At 32.7% G+C, this 21216-nt stretch overlaps 1 protein-coding gene across 11 annotated transcripts in view; it reads right to left on the bottom strand.

The window, feature by feature from the left end:
• LOC130894644 (glutamate-gated chloride channel) overlaps positions 1-21216 on the bottom strand; it is a 108887-nt gene that overhangs the window by 64407 nt on the left and 23264 nt on the right. For all 11 annotated transcript variants that reach the window (XM_057801574.1, XM_057801571.1, XM_057801579.1 and 8 more), the window contains one exon: positions 6165-6254. In XM_057801574.1, coding sequence (XP_057657557.1) covers positions 6165-6244 — 80 coding nt within the window. In that variant the 5' untranslated portion in view covers positions 6245-6254. The remainder of the gene's footprint in view (positions 1-6164; positions 6255-21216) is intronic.

Below are 21216 nucleotides of genomic sequence, written 5' to 3'. Positions count from 1 at the left end.
AAAATTTATCACGCACTATTTCTGCCTATACATCAACACAAATGGATGTTGATTCTTCGTTTGAATTGAACCGTGAGGATTTTCAACTGCCAATAAATGTAAATTAATAAAACCGTCTCGTGTGAAGCCAGCTTCTTCAGTAAACAGTACTTTTCAAATGTTTTATCAACTTGTTGTTTATCCAGCAACCAACAAACGTATTTCACTCTTGTAGGAAAATCCTCTACTTCCATGGCATGGATGTTAAAGGGATGAAAAAGTTCCTCCTGAAATATCCTATAAAAAGTTTATATGTAAAATTGTAGTGACATTTCGCGTGCGCTAGTTGTGGGATCAGCATCTAATGGTGCTGGTGTTCGCATAGTCCGTTGTTGAGCTTCGCCATCTTTTTTGGTAAGACACTCCCTAAAATACAATTTTATAAGTAATAATGGAACTAGGTTATTCACTTCACTACAGGGACAACCTATACAATCTAAAGATTTTTTTATTATAACCAATCGGAATTTTTTTTACATTCTATGGGTTAATTTGCTCGCGAGTGCTACATAATATAACATCTAAAATGTCTTGGTGAGGCTTACATCCAGTGATACAACCTCTAACACCTCATATTAGGTCTATTGGCCAACATTTTTTCAGTCTTTTCGCGTTTCATGGCGTTAACAACTCCTCTAGTAGTGGATTTGGATGGGTTTCTATAGTTTTGTAGTATTTGATGATCCTTTCTTGTATAATTTCTTGTATCTCAATATAGCAAAAATAAATTTTTCAATCGATTCCTCAACAAAATGTTACTCTATGTTTAACTCAATAAAATTCGTGGTTTGAGAAATGAATTTTTCATGGAAACCGTTCGTCATAAAGAGACATTCTGAAGAAAATTATCATAAATTATAATTATTTATTGGAAATACTAACAGGAGGTACAGGTTAGCCTTCAACTGATAAAAAACAAAACAAAAAAAATAGAAGTTCGTAGTGGGCATGTTTCACTTCTACACATCTCCAGAGTCTACGGACGATATTTTTTTGAAGGTTTGTCCATATAAATTAAGTAACCTAGTTCAATTATTTTTTATAAAATGGTATTTTAGAGAGTGTCCAAAAAAAGATGGCGAAGGTCAACAACGAACTATACGAACACCAGCTTTAGAGCAAAATGCATTAATGCAATTGATGCTGATCTCACTAGATAGCTCAAGCAAAACGTCACTATAATTCAAGCTATCAACAACAACTGTCCATAGGATTTTCCAGGAGCAACTTCTTCACCCCATTAACATCCAGAAAGTGCAAGTCATGGAAGTAGAGGATTGGTTTCTGGATAAACGAGTTGATAAAACATTTGTTGAAAAAGTAATGTTTACTGATGAAGCTGGCTTCACACGAGACGGTTTTATTAATTTACATTTATTCGCAGATGACAATCCTCACGGTTCAATTCAAACGAAGAATCAACATCCATTTGTGTTGATGTATAGGCAGAAATAGTGCGTGATAAATTTTCTTAAAATTCCAATTTTTTCCTCTTATAAGTAACATAATCGACAGTATCCAGTTTCATTAACAATGTTTCAATGTGCTTCAATACGTAAGTTTTTTAATAAATAATTACAGTTTATGAAAATTTTCTTCAGAATGTCTCTTTATGGCGAACCGTTTCCTTGGCATGTGCACCGATATAAAAATCTACATACCTCCTAAACTATAAATTTTGTGGAGTTAAATGAAGAGTACCTTTTTGTTGATTGTACAGATTGTCCATGTAAAAGTTAGGAATTGTTAACCGTTGGGCATGAGCCGCCCCTGGCCTTCAGATAATATTTATTCAGTTAAACGCACTACATGGACATGCGTAATGATATTAGTTCTGATTTCGTAACATCAAATGCCTATAACTCGTATGATAAAATTTTTTTCTATGTTACAGCATTTTCTTTATGTCGAATTTTTTGCATCCCCATTTTGTATGACAAGAATTTTAATCAAGCTTCTCCTCATAAATTATACATATCGGAATTCAAAATCACTTTTGCTATGAGTCTCGTTGTTAATTATATTTTCGTTATATTTTCCCGTACAATATATTATAATATTGAAGTTTTTATGGCGAACAGCCTCCAGGACACTCAAAATTTGGTTTTCCGTTTATAACATCTATCAATAATACATATCGATGACATTTGCTCGTTAGTGATTCTCGTATAATCATTTCAACCGGTCGAATTCCCCAAGGACCTTTCGCTGAGTTGTACCAAAATAAAATTCAATTATATTGACTCATGTTGAATTTCAATCAACGACAAAGGTTTTCATTTGCCCTATAGACATCGGAGTATCGAAGTTCTCTTTCAACAAAAACGTATATAGTAGTTAGTCATTTTATTTTTTCGACGAATTGGTTAATTTTCTTGGAACTGTAGCGACATTTATCTATCAAAAATGCAGGGTGATTTGTACAAACCAATAAAATAATGTATTAGTATTTTGATTCACCCTAAATCAGATTCAATGAATATAAACAAAATAAATAATGTTCCAGAATTTTCAACACTACTCGAATGCTTTGATCGCAACAGATTTTCATTCTTTTATTTCTCTTATATTCTACAGGGTATAGAACTTATAACGATATTTACGTAAAATTAATTATAACTTTCAATACCCTGTCGAGCTACATTTTATGAAAAATTGGTTATACCTTATTAAATACTTTGTAGAATGCATCTCAACCCTATATTATTGTGAGCTGTTTTCAAATAAAATATAGGGTGCTTCTTTAATATAGAACAACATTCTGGAACATTCACATTGATATCTAAAAAGACAAAGAAAGCACTGAACTCTATTATACTAATCAATCACCCTGTAAAGATGATTATTGTGGAAAGGCAAAGACTTTTCTTGAATATATACGTATCAAGAACCACGTTCTCAGCTATTTGAAGCCAGGTAAATTCTATACGGAATTGAAGATTTAAGTATAAAAATTATCATCAATCATTAAAAACTCTATCAATTGTTATGTTATTTTCAAACGTGATTCGAGTGAATTTTTTTGTGAATACACAAAATGTGAAAACAATGGAATGCATCAGAGATTATGGGCACAGTGTTTGAGATTCCAAAGCAACCACATTGTTCAAAGAAAAGTCTTTTCCAACATCAACTACCAAGAGCTAGATGAAATTAGAACTCTATATTGACCTATGATTACAAGTTTTTGGGAAGTATTCATCATCATCATGAGTAAGACCCAATTATTTTGTTTCAAAACATATATAAAACATGAGGATTCAAGAATGGATTTCAAGAAGTTTCAGTTGAGTACGAAAATGACTTAGAATCGTTTCAAAATATGGATAAAATATTAAAAGGCATGAATGGGTCTTTTAGTTGAATCGTGAAAGTAAAAGATTCTTAAATGAAAAGAGCAAGAAAAAATAGAATTTCGTGTTTTTCAAAATAGAATTCGCAATATGTCCTACCATTGATTCGTAAGTCTGTGATATCATCAATGAATAGCAAAAAAAGAACTGGACCCAAAAATGAGCACTGAGAAATTCCACCGGTAGTTGGAAATTTACTTTAAACTTTGTCATTAGCTTCTTGTTTTCGACATTCAAGGTAAGATATGAACCATTTTAAGAGAATACCTTTAGTTTGTTAATCAGAATTTCATGATAAACACAATCGAAGGCATTAGCAAAATCACAAAAAACTGAATCCACTCTCATCTCCAAATTTGCTGCTATCCCCAATGTTCTAGTACTTTTATGTATCTAACAAGAATTAGAATATAATAAAATTCAAATAAAAACTATCACTATGTACAAAAATAGAGTCATTATTCTAGAAGTCTGTAGAAAGAACAAGACAAATAGCCGAACAAGTGAAAAACATCACAAAAGAAGTCGATGACTTGAAAAACCGTCTCGAATATTTGAGGGGGATCCACTGATCTATTATGAAAAGAAGTTGAATCCATACCAGGAGTGAAATTTCGCACAACAACGGGCCAGAACCCAGAGGTCAAAAGAGAAAACGAATGTTGAAATAGCCTTGGGCTTGACGTCGTTCCTACATGAGTGCTGATATCATAGACGAAGTAATCCTGGGAATTCATTTCATGAGAAAACACGAGTTCATACTTAACCTAGACAAAGGCATACTGAAGTACACTTCCATTTAGCCTAAGTTCACGCGAAACGACAGACGTCAATGAAATGGTTATCGGGACTCAGCCACCGAGCTCTGAGTCTTGCATCCTAAGAGCAAGCTGTGACTGTATTTATGAGGATGATATGGTGTTATTTTTTGAGCCACAGTGCTAGAAGGGACTGTATCCAAAACTGTAATCAACCTGGGAGAAATCATACCAGGTGAAAAGAAGTAAATCGAAAGTTGTCCATTGATGTTCCAGATTGATTTAGTTCTTCACAAGTTTCATTCTTGTGACGGCACATTGATTTCTATGGAAGCTATTCAGTTTATGCGTAACGAATTACTGTGTTATGCCTCAAACTAGATTTCAATTGGTGCTTTCTAGATATAGAATTATATACACAAATCTCCACAATACTTTCAAAAAGGTTGAAATTTCCTGAAGCAACATATCTATCAAATTAGTTGAGGATTATCAGAACTCACACAGGTTGGAAGTTGTGAAAGAAGAAAAGTACAATGTTCTTATTGAAGAAGGTGAACAATTACTTTGCTTGCTGACCAAAACTTTATGTTACAGCTAGTAAAGGCCATAATGATTTTTATAGTGATATCCATAAGATAAAACCGTTTATATTTTTTACTGACAATATCCTTCTTCTTCTACTTCCTTGCACCTATTTGTAGCGGCATGACACAGCTCACAGGTGCTATCTATGCCAGTACAGTGTTTTATATTGCGTTGCCATGACATAGGCTTATAGTTTATTGATGGACGATATCTTTAATGTCCATGTTTCCATGCCGTACAGTAAAATTGACCACACATAACATTTGACCATTCTATACCGAGGGTCAAAGGATGCGTGTCTTGCGTGTTCAATGCGGCATCAATTTCCTGCTGTGGGTCCCTTTTCTCATTTATAGTTATCCCTAGATAGCTGAACGTCTTCACTTGCTCAATAGGCGTGTTATCTATATGCAGTTGGACACTTAAAATTGTATTTCTACTTCAGTGGTTATCCATTAACTTTAACGCCATAATCAGAGCCCTCAAGGGCCTCAGCAAGTACATTCTCTACATAGAGATTGAACAGCATAGGAGACAAAACACACCCCTGACGTACCCCTTTTAAAACTTTGAAGTCTGTGTCTGATTCAGTCTAGCCCTTGCTTTCTAGTTCCAGTAGAGGTTTTGAATAATTCTTATATCTCTGCTGTAGATGTTGGCGCTTTGCAGAGTTTTTATCATAGTGTCATGCTTGACGGTATCAAACGCCTTCTTGTAGTCGATGAATGTGATGTAAATATCTTTTCGTTGGTTAAAGCAGGATATTTAGGCAGAAAACTGCTGCAAAACCCACACCACTTTTGAAACCAAAATGGGTTACTCCATTTAGTTCTTCTAACTTTCCGAACATTCTTTTGTGAAGGATATGGAGAAATAGCTTGAGTATATGACTCATTAAACTAATCAGTTAATTATCTCTGCATTTTACCGCTTTTGATGTCTTCGAATAATGGGAGGGCCGGATAAGTTTTCAGTGGGTATGCTTATCCTAGGATGTTTTGGTCTGTCATCACTGAATAGAAATGAAGCGTAATCTGTCCATGTCCAGTTTTCCTTTGCTAATTAATTAATTTTTGTTCTTATCATTTCTAAACTTCAAGCCAAGTACTTAATTTGAGCGTGCATACGGTTAGTGAATTATTACAATTACTAAGACTTTTTGGAAACCCGATCATGATTTGAATGTTGGGAAACGACACCGGATCACGTTTATTGTTTTTCGGAGCTGATCGAGCTAGAAATAATCCGAAACTTCCATTCTGTATAATACTGAGTCTATAATTAACTCATTTGTACATATTTTTTGGCTTATGCCACCGGCTGAAACACACTAAATAGTTAAGTCTTGAAGGTCATAGATTTCGACTCAATAATGGAATCGATGGAAAGTTTCTTCTTATTCAATTTTAATGCAAATGGTACTTACATATCGGATAGAGCTAAAGTTTGATTAGTCACAAAAAATATTGTAGCCATGCGCACCAGCATCCAAGACTGCTGACCCATATTAGGACATCTGAAACAGAATAAATATATTCCTGAAATACGAATTCACTTGAAAATTTGAAAATATGAAAAGCAATGTATCATTTACTATTAAGAGGACATTATAAGGGTTGTTTTAAATTGAATTATATCAACGTTCTAGCAGGGGCGGGCACAAGTTCTAAAATGTCTACTGGAAAAAATCAGCGTTATGTCAAGATCGTTCAACTACTTTTAAAAAGATCAAATTTTTTCGTTCTTCAGAATTAATACAAACTGATTTATTTCATCAAACTTACGGAATGTATATTATCAAAACAATTCTATTCATCTAATAATAATTGAATTTCCCGCTATAAGTGCAATCTATTGCAATTACAGGGTGGCAAATACGCAGAAATTTGTAGGAGTCGAAATAGTTATTTGTATGACAAGGATTGAAAGTAATATTTCAGCCGCGGCGTACACAACATTTTTTAGACGACGCATAAGAATGTAACAAGAGTTCTATTATATTTTCTCTAGTTAAAAGTTTTTGATTTTTTTTGTAGTGTACCCTTTGTTTTGTTTCTTCAGGAAATTGATGAGTTTTGGATATTTGTTGATGTGAACATCTTGTTTTATTGCGAGAATACTTTTAATCATCGAGAATGTAGACCATAAAGTAGAACTTTTCCAGATTTTCTTTTCCATCATAATTCATTGTTATTCATTAATTTAGACAAAAAAAGGGATAAAACAAATAATTTCAGAAAATTAAAAATTTGAGGTTATGCAAAATCATCGAAGTGAAACTGTCAACTGTCAACATTGAAGTGGCTAGAGTGACATTTGAGGAAGTTAAAGTTGACTACTCCAGAGCGCCGCGAAATTGTTTTGCAGTACGGAGCTGTCACTTTCACTACATGGAACACTCAAAACGCAACTTTCGATATGTAAATGAATACAGAATGAACAACTTTCAGATGGCGTCGTCTAAAAAGGTTTTTTTATTATTAATCGTATAAATTATATCCGATGCTCGGCTTCCGTTTCGAATATAGTAGATGGCAGTTTGAGGAAGGACACTTTGGAAGACATCTTTAGTGGTTGACAGCGGATATCGCATTCAGAGATACCTTTTAACAAAATTGGAAAACGTGGATACAAACGCTGAAAATTGATACGATGAATCCATTATAAGAACAAGAAACGTCATAGAAATAAAAATTGTGTAACAATCATGTACAAAGGATTATAAATGATAAAATTTATAATTAAATCGAATAATTAAAATAGAGCACATCACCAAAGATCAAGCCAAAATATTTTTTTTTTCTAATGACAGAACAATGCTCTTGGTCTTACTATTAACCGACATTTCACATTTAACTCAATTTTCTAAGTACTTTACTATCCTAAGTATTCCCAATGATTTACTCAAGATATATAACTTTTCACACAAGTTCAAAAGGATTCGTGTATTTGAACCTGCGGAGTGAGTCTTGATTATCACGAAGTTCCAAATTTAAGGAGTCGTTCTTCGCGACCTTCAGCAATCTTTTTAATCTCTTTTCTGACCGTTTTTATATGGAGATCTTGATGTATATCTATATTCTGGATATACCACGAAAAGTTAACAATCTTCCTTAGTATTCACTTTTGTACACTTTGCAGTCAAGCATGATTACTTGTACAGCCCCATAATGGTCTACCAAGATTAAATGTTAATTGTTTCCAGATATAGTTCTCTTATATGGGATAAACTTATCATTTAGTGTAACTGGTAGATTGCTTATTTACTTATAGGTGAAGTTGATACCTGCAGGTTTTCCCTAATTGATTTTGATACGCCCTTTGTTAGTCCAGGTATCTATTTTGTCATTTGAATTATGAAGATTCTTGACAACCTCTCCAACAACTAGTTTTGCGGTGTCTGCAAATGTACCCATTTTCCGTAACAGGGATGTCATAATTATGTAAAAGGTACAGTTTTATTCGCAAAATACTGCCTTGAGGAACCTCTGCTTCAATAAGTCGAAGTCGAATATTCTTATTTAATGAACGGTCTTTCAGGTAGGAATCTATTATCTGAACATAATAAGCAGTTGGATATTTCAAAAATTTCCGTAGAAAGTTCGTTATGATCAAGTAGTAAATATTACATCTATCCGAGGAAAGAAGAAAATAAGAACAATCCCGAGCGTTGTAAAGAGATAGGTAGAACAGCCAACAGAAATATGAGAGGCTAAAGAAAAATGGTTAAGAGAAAAATGTCAAGAGATAGAAGAGCTGTACATAACAGAGTCAAAGAATTTACCTATACTAACAGGAGAAGACAGGTTGGGAAATTGGTTGACGAAAACAACAAGAATATTATAGACAAAGAAGAGCAGTTTGAGATATGAAAAGCCTACATCAAAAATTTGTTCACAGATGATCGTCATGCAATGAACACTCTTGATCTGGATGGACCCGAGATAATAAAAGCACTAGATCAAATAAAGGATGGAAAAGCAACAGGATGCGAAAAAATACCTGTTGAATTTTTAAAAATTATCAATGAGAATAATCTGAATATCGTGTTAAACCTGCTTAATAAGATCTCGATACCGGTCAAATTCCATCCGACTGGTTGAAATCTACTCCCTAAAAAAGTGCAACGAATATCACCTGATAAGCTTAATGAGTCACACCCTGAAGGTATTCTGAAGAATTATTAATTCCAGAATAAGAACAAAATTAGAAGAGCTTTTGGTCATATACAGTTTGGATTTAGATGCGGCTATGGGACACGGGAACCCCTCTTTGCGATGCAGGTCTTGATTCAACAATGTCTGGATCAACAAAACGATGTTTATGCTTGCTTTATCTATTACGAGAAAGCATTTGAAACTATCAATCACGACACACTTCTAGAACTATTAATGAGAAAGCTCTTGATCAACCGCAACCTGAGCTACTTCACGGTGTGGAGGAAGGGGGGACACTAAAAGTAGAACAATGCAAAAATTAGAAGCTTTTGAAATGTGGCTGTAAAGACGCATTTCAAGAATACCTTGAATTGAGTAACCAATATGGAGGTACCGAGAAGAATGGCTAAAGATTTAGAATTGCTTGTAACTATTAAGAAAAGAAAAGCGTGCTACCTAGGCCATACGGTTTGCTACAGCTTATCGTGAAAGGCAAGATAGCAGGATTAAGTAGAAAGAGAAAATCCCGGCTGAAAAACCTACGCGAATGTTTCCAAAATGATCAAGTATGGTTTGTATCCTTATCAATAGTATTTTCTCAAATAATTTTGAATAATTGGTTATTCCTAGTTTGGGTATCATTACCACTTTTTCTGTTCTTCCCTATATCGGTACGTATTGAAGCCTGAATACTGCATTTAAAAGGTTGGTGAATTCCACAACTGTTGAGTTATGTTTCCTCTTATAAGGTCGTATCCCGGAAACGGAAGGAAATGTTAGTGACAAAATAAGTTTATGTGAACTTCCCTTTTTTTAGATAATTTTTTTTTCGGTCTATTTAATTTCGTTATTGTGTATCGATCACTGCTTTATAAATATTATAGTGCGCTAACGCCTCCTGTCCTTTCGACCCCGCGAGGTAGCTTTAAATAATTGTCCTTGACATCGAACGGGTCGACTGTCTTTTTCAAAGTAGAATTTTTGAATACTTATTTAGTTATAACAGGCAATACATAATAGTTCAAAAAACTAAGGAAAACACGCGTTAATAGGAAAACAAATTAGAAAGTACAATGAAAATCTACCTCTAGGATAGATAAAAACCTGAAAGATATTTGTGGTTTGTTCGGTAAAAGAATTTCGTAAAGATGAAGGGCGTTGAAGAAAAAAAATTATTTTTCACGATTTTGCGTCAACTACTCGCAACATTGTATTTAAATTTTTTACAAATATGCTTTGGAAGCTGATACATCCAATAAATTTGTTTTTATGTCTGACTCTCATAGAGGGCGCTAGTAACACAGTTCGTACCAAGTAATATTGAACATAACTTTTGCAATACTAGATTTATTAAGCAAAATTTCAAGTGAACTTGAATATCATTTAATTTTAGACCAAAAAAAGTACTTTTGATAAAACTCGATACTATATACAGTTTTCGGAATATTTTGATTGAAAATTATAAAGTAATATAACCGATGCTGGTATAAAGTATTAATTAAACTAAAAATTACAAGAAAAATTCAATTAGAGTAGGTATTCAGAATGTTTTCAAGAATACACAAGTTTATCCTATCTTCTAAAGAATCCATTAACCTCCTAAACGATTGGGAATCAGCTTTGAGGTCATTAAGTGTCTTCCGATTCTTGAGGTGAATTTACCTCTTCACTATAAACTTTTTCTCTAAGATACGACCAAATTATATAATCCAAGGGATTAAAATCGCCGGAGGCCAATGAATCGGAGTTTCTGCAGCCTCTACCAATCCATCAATTCGGAAAATGGTTACTAAACCGTCGTGCATTAAAAATATAGATCATCCCTCGTTTGGTGTTAAATCTTCGAGTATCTCGAATAAGTAATTGCTTAATAAATCTAGGTATATATTATCATTTAAATTTCCAGGTAGAATGTGATAACCTATCAATTTGTTATTTAAAGTTGCTGCCCAAACATTAACATTAAATAAGTGTTAATAATGTTTGACAAAAAATCCACTCTAACCAGTAGATCCTCTGCCATGAGCTCTTGGACTTGTCTTTAATGATAAGAATGTAGCTGTTGCTCTTTAAGTATCCTCCAAGTACCTTGAGAAGACGTTTTTGTTTGTCTTGCCACATTCCTTAAGCTTACTGCTTCGATCAACTTAATTTAAAATCATATTTTCTTCTTCTATTAATGGTTCTTTGCCTACAAAAATTTATTTTTCGAGGTCTCACATTCCCAGTTTCTCAACAACGTCCATACTTTCCGACCTGTCGTCATAGCTGAGCTCGAACAGTTGTTTTATAAGGAGAATTTGAAGTGAGATTTATGAACAAAAACAGCAGAAATAACACAATTTAACCATAAATAGAAACAACATTAACAAATTAAATTTTAAACAGATGGAACGGAGACTAGATTTTTCTTCTACCATGCAAATGAAATATCTAAATATGGAAAATATTTTTTGTTTATAAGAAATAGCCGTTCTTGTTGGCCCAAATAGAGCTAGCTGATCGAATCTTCAATGGCAAAATCGAAAAGTTGCTTTTCAAAATATTCTTTGTTAAGATCAACTTTGGTATGCGTTTAAACCAATTTTCGAAGCATTTGTTTCTATTGATTGAGGTACCTCCAAAACATGTGATTTGGATGCATCAACTCGTACTTTTTCAGGTGTAGAAAAACGTTGACTTCGCAATACATTTTTGATCTGCGATAATAAGAAGAAATCAATGAGTGCCAAACAAGGACTGTACGGCTGATAATCCATCAATTCAATGTTTTGATTGTTCCAAAAGGTTTTTGTTTGACTGATTTTTACCATTTTTGACCAAGACAAATGTTTAAAGAATCTGTAAAAAATTCCAATAACACGTTTTAAGTACGTTCACCATTTTAAATGTCAAATTTTTTTATAGCAAAGTCAGATAAGAGATTGATAAATAAAATTTGTCTGGGAACGGCGATGTGTTAGTGAAAAGCAGTTATTATATACATGTTCTTTCCATTATATAACGTACTATTACCCAAATTATAGGGCACATTTTAATCAAATTTCGTGTTTTCCTTTATTTATCAATTTTCACCTCTTTTGATAAAAAAACTGTAATTTCGAGTCACCAAGGCGCAGTTAGTAACAGTATTCAATTTAGTTTCAGAATCAATACTGGTGGAAAAGACTTTTCATAAATAGGAATAAATTAGTTCAGTTTTATTAGTGAATATTATTTTGATTCTATCCTACAAATCGGCTAATATGAAATAGAATTAATTTCACTCTAATTTCATTTAGAGAGAGGGAAATAAATTTCCATTTAATCATTATAAAACACGCTAGTTCAAGGAAAAATGTAAATATGTAATTTATGGACGTCTAAGGAGACTTTGGTGCCTGGCTAGGATTGAATGAAGAATATTTCGTTATTACTTCAATTCAATTTCAAGATGCTTTCTTATGGTAAAAATCATTTTTTTCCATTATCGTTTATCAATAGTCAAGGTGGGTCAAGGTGAGTTTCATAATAAATCCGAATGGAAATTATTTCGCATGTATTTCTTGGGAATACAAAAAAGGTCTATAACACCACTATGTTCTGGGCTATATACCAAAAATGTCCAAGCTTATAACGGCAGAACAAGTGATTTTATTGTTTGGGATCTATAGCGCAAATGTTTCAATACGTTAGTTAAATAACTTAATTCACATCTTTGAAAAACTATTTATTAACATAAAATATAAATAAAGCGATTTCAATAATCTGACTAGTGTTTTCGTTCGATGCTAAGACTATACAGTGCGGTCGTAAAGTATGGAATAAATTCAATAATTTCTAATCCAAGAGATATTTTCAAAAACCCTCGGACACACAATTTTATTTTTCGACGAGGATTTTTTTGAAGAAAAAATTAATATACAGGGTGTTCTCAAAAAAGCTAGGCAGGTAGCAACTTTGTTTTTTTAAATAGATACCCCCAATTTTTTTACATTTTCGGATTCCTTGTAAAATTCTAAGCATTTTTTATGTAACACTCCCTATACCTAACTTGAAACCGTTTTGAAATTAGAGGAATGAACAATTTACTATTAAATTATAAGTAGGCTATGACTTTTTGACACAAAACAGCACTTTATTTCATTTTGCTTTTAATTCGATACTGCCTAAAGTGTTTTTCGATTTCTAAATATCTATCAAAGTATCTTTTTGCATGGTCGCAATAGTTTTTTCTTTTTGAAAAAATATTTTTATAATTAATTTTATTATCAAGATGCGGCTTACTGAGACGCAAAGGATAGAAGTTTTAATCATGATTGGCTATGGGAATAGAACCAGAACGCAACAGGAAGTATGCGAGTTATTTAACCAAAAATATCCCGATCGGACTCCAATTTCGCAATCAACAGTAAGTAAGATTGAAAAAAAATTTCGAGAAATTGGTCATGTAAGAGATGCTCCAAAGTCTGGTAGACCATCTGTCTCAGAAGAAACACAATTGGATGTACAACTAGAGAACTGGCCTCAGAATTAAATGTTAGTAAAACAGCAGTGATCAAAACATTACATAAAAGCAAATACCACCCTTACAAAATGCAAGTCCTTCAAGAACTTTATGAAGACGATTATGACAGACGTCTCGAGTTCTGCGAACGTTTACAAGCTATGTGCCTTGAGAATGAAAACTTTGTGAAAAATATTGTGTTTTCGGACGAGGCTACGTTTAATTTAAATGGAGAAGTAAACACGCAAAACTACCGTTATTGGTCGGACGTAAATCCGCATTGGATGCGCGAAGGCCATACTCAGTATAGGGAAAAAATTAACGTATGGGCGGGTATTGTAGGAAACAGTATTGTAGGGCCCTTTTTCATTGAAGAAAGTTTAACTGGTGAAAGGTATTTGCAGCTTTTACATAACGATGTTCTACCAGCCCTAGCAACGTTATATCCGGGAGAGGATTTACCTAATGTAAACATTTGGTTCCAATAGGATGGCGCCCCGCCACATTAACATGCACAAGTTCGCGCATATTTAGATCAAATCTTGCCGAATAGGTGGATTGGAAGAAGGGGGGCGATCGAATGGGCTCCAAGGTCCCCGGACTTAACCCCTTTAGACTTTTTTCTGTGGGGTTACATAAAAGGAAAATTTTTTAAAACAAAACCTGCAGATATGGAAGAATTAAAAAATCGTATTACTCAAGAAATGCGACGTATCACACCACAAGTCATTAATAGTGTCCAGAATGAATTTATTAATCGGTTAGGTTATTGCCAGTTAACAAATGGAAGACATTTTCAACATTTGTTAAAATCAAATTATGTAAACTAGGTATTACAGTTGAAATGTCGTGTAAAAATCGTAATTTTTAAAAAATGTTACCTGAAAACCCATGGATTCTATTAATTTCGTATAAATTTTTCTCTTGTTTGCAGCTGCTTATATCCTACTTTGACTTAAATGTAATATCGAGGCGAATTTTTTTTAACACGCTCTAATTTCAAAACGGTTATAGTTAGGTATAGGGAGTGTTACATGAAAAATGCTTAGAATTTTACAAGGAATCCGAAAATGTAAAAAAATTGGGGGTGTCTATTTAAAAAAACAAAGTTGCTACCTGCCCAGCTTTTTTGAGAACACCCTGTATATTAATTTTTTCTTCAAAAAAATCCTCGTCGAAAAATAAAATTGACGTGTCCGAGGGTTTTTGAAAATATCTCTTGGATTAGAAATTATTGAATTTATTTCATACTTTACGACCGCTCTGTATATGACAATCTATGCTAGTTTATGCTCTCTTAAATACTAATTCTATTGAATACAAAAGTTATAATTAATATAAGAGGATAAGTAATTTGGATAATCTAACTTCCAAATGTCCAAGGGACATTTGGAACTGCTTAAGTAAGACATTGAGGACGGTTAGTCTACAATAGATCTTGAGGTTATCCGAGACGATACGTTAGAGAATAAAATAAGAGGCTTATTGTATAACTCAACTTATGGTTGACAGATCTTAATTGGCTTCCATTAGGAGTGGGAGATAATTTGTTTGAGTTTAGACGATGTGGAAAATAATGGCCGCTTCATTGTTATGATTTTGTGACATGAAAGAAATCATATGTCAAAAAGTTCAACAAATGAGGAATGTACATTCGAGCCCTGTGCACTCTAATTTAAATATGCAGATCTACGGCCAAATATATGAACTACTGAAGATTATTTATAGCATATTGAAATCGTAGGTGTTATCTCCATACCTGACATGGGTTAAAACGTACTTCGAATGAAGAATATAAGAATCCATAAAACAAAAAAATAGGAGTATCACAGTATTATTTGTATGCCAAGGACTGAAAGTGTTGGACGAGTCTGAAAATTGCGAGACAAGCCAAGCGAGGCGAGCAACAGACGAGGCATACACAACATTTTTTACACGACGCATAAGATCTAAAACTTTTTCAATTACATTGACACAACATTACTTTTTGCAAATAATTAATAAATTGATATTGACATTGCAGCTACCATTATGTACATTATATTGATCAATAAATTAAATGTTTATAATTCTCTATTATTTATTTTCTTTCGCTAGTGTAATTTGGCTTTGGATATTTGTAGATGTGAACATCTTGTTTAATTTCAAGGGAAGTTTTAATCAATGTAGACCATGAAGTAGAACTTTTCCAGATTTTAGATTTTTCTGAAAAATAAGCGAGCACTAGATTTTCGAGATTTATCCGACAACGAATTAAGAACGGCCGCATTGCTTTCTTCGGTGAGATCAGGGGGCGTGGATTCCAGTAACTTTTCATCGCTGATGAGCGTCCCGAAACTGTTTTGCAGTACGGAACTATCACTTTCAATACTCAAAACGAACAACTTTCAGATGGCGTCGTTTAAAAAAAATGTTTAACCCTCCTCACTTGCACTGCGATATTCCATCAGTAAAATAAAAATCTGCGAACCGCCTTATTCGACATCTGTAGTTCTAAAGAATGAAATACAAAGGGACCTAACTTTTGCAATAATACAAATTGTACGATAATTGTAAGTATTAATACCTACTAATTCTTGTTTTTTTGAAAAACGTTAAACATAAATAAATGTTTTTGCTTCTAATTGATTCCAATTGTATTTTTTTATTTAGCGCACTGAAAAAATATCAGAAAGCAGGAAAAATATTCCGTGTCCTGTTTTGAAACTGCCACCTTTGCAAACTGATTCGAAAATCAGTGTCATTGGATATTGTGAGAAAGGTTGTTGGCCTTAAATAGGATCATCTTCTTCCTTATCGACCGATGTACTCTACGGTGATTATTAGTTTTATGTGAAATATGAGTCGTTTCTTGAAAACTCACTTTTCCATAAGCACTACGATGTTTACAAGAAATTTAAAAGTATACACAATTAACAATATAAAAAAACTAAGACTGAACTCAGACTGAATTGTACAATTTTGGTTTGGTTAATTTATATTAAAAATATTGATATCGTTCTTCTAATATCAATTGCCGATTATAAAAACTGGTTCGAAACCATTGCTGACAAATTTGTTTGATCTACATTAGGCGTAGATACCTCATTTTATATATTTATTATTTTTAAAAATACTTCAAAAAATATGTAGATCTAATGCGAGATAGTATTCGTTAAAAAGCGAATCGAATTATTATAAATTGGACTGCATTACACGCCGTTATTTAGACAAATGCACTTAATTCTAGTCCTACTTGGAAAAAAAATTATTATATATAATTATTATACCTCGATAACTTGCCATAATTGAATATTGAATTATAAAACGTGAATAGACGAGTAAAATGTATCTGCCTGTAACGGAGTTTGGTTTAAACAGGGTACCAGACGTGGACTAAGTCTTTTTTGTACTCCACAGCTTCAGCCAATAGGCTGAAACTCCATCATAATAAGGCTTGAGATCTTTCATATGCTACTCCCCTGCTTTAGTTTCGTCAACATTAGTCAATTCATAACCAACTTTTTAACAATAGAGAAAATATACTTTTGTTGTAAACTTATTTGCAGCATCCTAAAGAACCATATTAGTACGCCAAACTTTATTGCCAACAAAAAATTCAACATCTCTTTTACATAGATTGATTCAAGTAGTTTTCGGGAAACATGAAACAAACGTGGGATGTTTTCAATGTAGCTATAAGCAAGTATGTGGAATATGCAAAACAACTACCAACAAAAAATTGACACAATGGTGGAAGATCCAAATAAAAAACGAAAACAGAAAAAATAGGAAACGATATAGATAGAAAAAAGACAGCAATAATAAGAGGGTAACCCCTTTTACACACGAGTAGTATGATTGGTGCCTGTCATGAGGAGATGTCTGTGGATATTGATCTTCAACTTCTGTAAATTATAGTGTTCGGGAAAGATGTGCCTTGGTAGTTGATTCCACAGATTTACACCAAAGACATGAGTCCGGATATTATTTTATTTTTATTCCAATCTCTTTTTTCTACTTTAAGCTACATGCGCGAACTATAATACACAAGTTAGAATTATTTTAATACTTTTACCGAATTCTATGTTATAAACTGCAACTTTTGAATGGTAATGGAATTCTGAAATCGCAAAAACTTTTTTTTTAAACCAAAATATTTCCCTATATAACAGAATTTTATTATATTTTGCCATCGAATTTAGTATTTGAGTTTCGATTTCGTTATTTCTTTCTTAATATTATCTTCAATGTAATTTGATCCTGTCCTACAATTTGTTGATACTTGTTGCTATTGAAAGTGCTTTTGAATTTTATAACTGTTCTGATAATTTCTGCATTTATGTCGTACTAGTGGGATGTGAAGCTAAAAACCAAAGGGTACTGACTAAAATGATGGTCTAAGTACGATGTGAAAATTTGTATAAAAGTATTTTTTGCATTTATTGATTATCAAAGATTATCAAATTCATGTGATTCCAAATAACACGTAACATGAATATTAAGTTTGTTGATACTTGTTGCTATTGAAAGTGATTTTGAATTTTTATTGTTATAATTTGGTGTCACTTCTGTGAGTTATCAATAATTCAAACAAGAAATATTATAAAATATTTTAATTAATTTATTGATTGAAGAGTCAAGTTTTGTTTGTAAGTCACTTTAATATAATATTGTTTTCATGAAGAAATTTGAAAAATATTTTTAGGTTTTTTCTTTGAAATATTGGATTAGCAATTTTCATAACTCTATTCTCCTTCAGTTGAATGAAATTGATTTCGGAGATGATATGAACAATAATTGATATAACATCCAAAACAAGGAATGGGATCGACTTTTCAGTATCCTTCCTTTGTATAGTGAATTGTATTTGAGTTATATTCAACTCACCCGCTTCTTCTTTTAAAAGGAAAGGTTCAGTATAAAGCAGTATCGGATTATCCACATAGCAAGAGTAGCAAATGATAAGGCCCCCGCGAATCGCGGTCAGACAATTCAAAATTGGATAAGCGTGAAATATCTTGCAAGCCCCATAAGACATGTAAGATATTTTACGCATACCTTGAGGTTATGCATAGAAAACTTTATAGAAAACTAGCTTTATTAGAAACTATTAATTCTCAACATTTGAATACCTAACCGCGATATTAAAAATTTGTGCAAAGTAAGGTTGTTAATATTGTAAGTTTAATTCACTGTATAATAAGGGTAGTCAAAGTTTCTTGTTAGTTCTCATGGCTTAATCCTAATAAGCTAACTCTCTTTTTTAACTATCATGGATGTCATTTATTAACACTAATATACAATGCGGTTCATATATATGGAATGAATTCAATTTTAACGTTTTTATGTACTATGTAAAAAAACCTGATAAAGGTCGATGTTTATTTGATAATTGACAATATCAAAATATTATCCCCCTCCAGCACACTCCCTGAATTATAAGCACCCCCTCCAAAATATTAAATAAAAAACGGATCGTGTGGTACCTTGATTTGAAGGTATTTTATTTCCTTCGGTAAGGAGTATCTAGCTAAGGACTCCTAGCCGAATTTGCTACAGATTCAGGGCTGCCTTAATCCGGCACTGCTATGAAGTAATCATTCGTCACACATTAAAACTTTTTCTTCTCTTTTATCTTAAGTAGTAGTAGATTCGCTTCTCAAAGGACGATATGATGTAACCCTCTTAACTCTTAAAGCTGCAGGGAAAATTCTCATTAACTTCTCTTTTCAAGATACACTTTCCTTGAAATACTTCCATGTGGTAGAAGTGGAGAATGTCTTTTTAACGATCTTTGACATAGAACAGAGTATAAAAAGACCTAGAAAACTATGAACTTGAAAATCGATGAACGGATGCGCTTTAACATGTGAAAATTTCTTGATATAAAAAAGTTGAATGAAATTCGAGAGTAGATATTGTTGTAATAATTAGAGATGATGTCGTTTTTATAGTAAACTAAACGTTGTGTCTCTGTTGATAGCGGAGATGTTAAATTGAGTCTAGAAATTAATGACATCCCCATAAATCACTTGGAGGAAGGAAAGGAAAAACCTCGAAGTAAGACCTACGAGAGAACGGAGTGGTTGGCTTCATCAGATATCGATAGAGTCATTAACTCATCTAGGAGAATGCAGGAAACTCAACTTATACTTAGTAAGAAGAAAAATGGAAGTTAAGAGTTTTATCATGCAGTATATTCGTATATGAACTGATTTTTGGTTGTTATGTCTTAAGAAATTTGAGGTATGAAGAAAATAATTTTTTTAATTTACTTAATGTTAATATTGGATACTAAAAAGAGTCAATTCCTCTTCTTTATTAATTTACAGAGTGATTTGCGAAATTGGTTATAAATTTTGATTATCTATAGTGTTCACACAGCTGATTTTATTTATTAAAATTTCACATGATCCAGTACATTACTATCGACTGGAAAGTCCTGGATCGGCTTTGAAAAAATCGATTTAGAGATACATATCGAGTATTTCACTCTGTATATTATTATTTTCTCAAATTCAATGAGTGATTTTCAAACTACATATGCGACAAAGTTGTCACACTTTTTTTTTTTTAATTTAAGAGAACGATTAATAATAATTAATTGAGTAATGATTTAAGCAAATTTTATAAATTTCAAGTTTAATTAATTGAAATAAGTACCTACACATAATTTGATATGCATATATCAATTCAACTGTATCTTTACTGTCACTTTGTATTATCTCCAAGGGCCAAATCAAATAGTTTTCAATTTTTAGAGAAAAATCGCATTGGGGCATTATTTTCGATAAATAATAAATTCAATTGATTAAAAAGTTCAATCTCATGTATGTGTAAATGTGTGCCGATTGTAATTAAAGATTAAAGATTAAAATAAAGATAATGTATTATTATCTGACGTAAAATTTCATCAACTGTACCAAATAGACACAACGAGCAACTCTAAAAAGGTTTAAAGTTGAAATTTAGTAGATGGATTAGAAATCATCGACCAATTAGTAGGTCATCACTTTTTGATCGTCCTTTAGAGGTTATCAAATCGAATTTTGTTAAAATTAAGATTAGCGTTGAGTATTCGTTTTTTGGTTCTATAATTGTCATAGTAGAGCTGCTGCTGTGGAATATCACAGATTTCCTGATTGTCGAAATACTAGTCGTCCAACATTTGGATCAGTTTTTAATTATTTGCGAGGAAATCGCACTTTTTCTGGTGGAAAAACACACCTACATGTAGATGGAGTGCAGGAAAATGACATTATTAACCCTGTTACTATGAACTCTACAATAAACACTAAACAAGTGAGTCAAGAACGCAATTCTACTCAATCATAAGTACTCAAATCATATTCACGTGGTTCACTAACTACATCGTGGAGATGGAATCAAAGGTTAGAATTTTGAAGATGGATTAACAATCATTGACCAATTAGTAGGTCCTCATTTCTTTGATCTTCCTTTAGAGGTTGTCAACACGAGCTTTGTTAAAATCAATACTGGCGTTGAATATTTGTTTATTGGTTCTATAATTGTAGTGATAGAGCTGCTGCTATAGGATATCACAGATTTCCTGATCGTCAAAATGCTAGTCGTCCAACATTTGGGTCAGTTTTTAATTATTTGCGAGGAAATGTCAATTTTCTCAGAGGAAAAACCTACATATGGATAGAGCGTAGGAAGATGACATTATTAACGCTGTTACTATGAACTCTACAATAAGCACTAAACAAGTCAAGAACTCAATTCTACTCAGTCAAAAGTACTCAAATCATATTCACATGGTTCAGTAATTACATCGTGGAGATGAAATCTGAGGTTGGAATTTTAGAGATGAATTAACAACCATCGACCAA

Source organism: Diorhabda carinulata, chromosome 5 (genome assembly GCF_026250575.1).
Source record: "Diorhabda carinulata isolate Delta chromosome 5, icDioCari1.1, whole genome shotgun sequence".
Taxonomy (NCBI): Eukaryota; Metazoa; Arthropoda; class Insecta; order Coleoptera; family Chrysomelidae; genus Diorhabda; species Diorhabda carinulata.
This window is presented reverse-complemented; position numbering and strand designations above follow the sequence as displayed.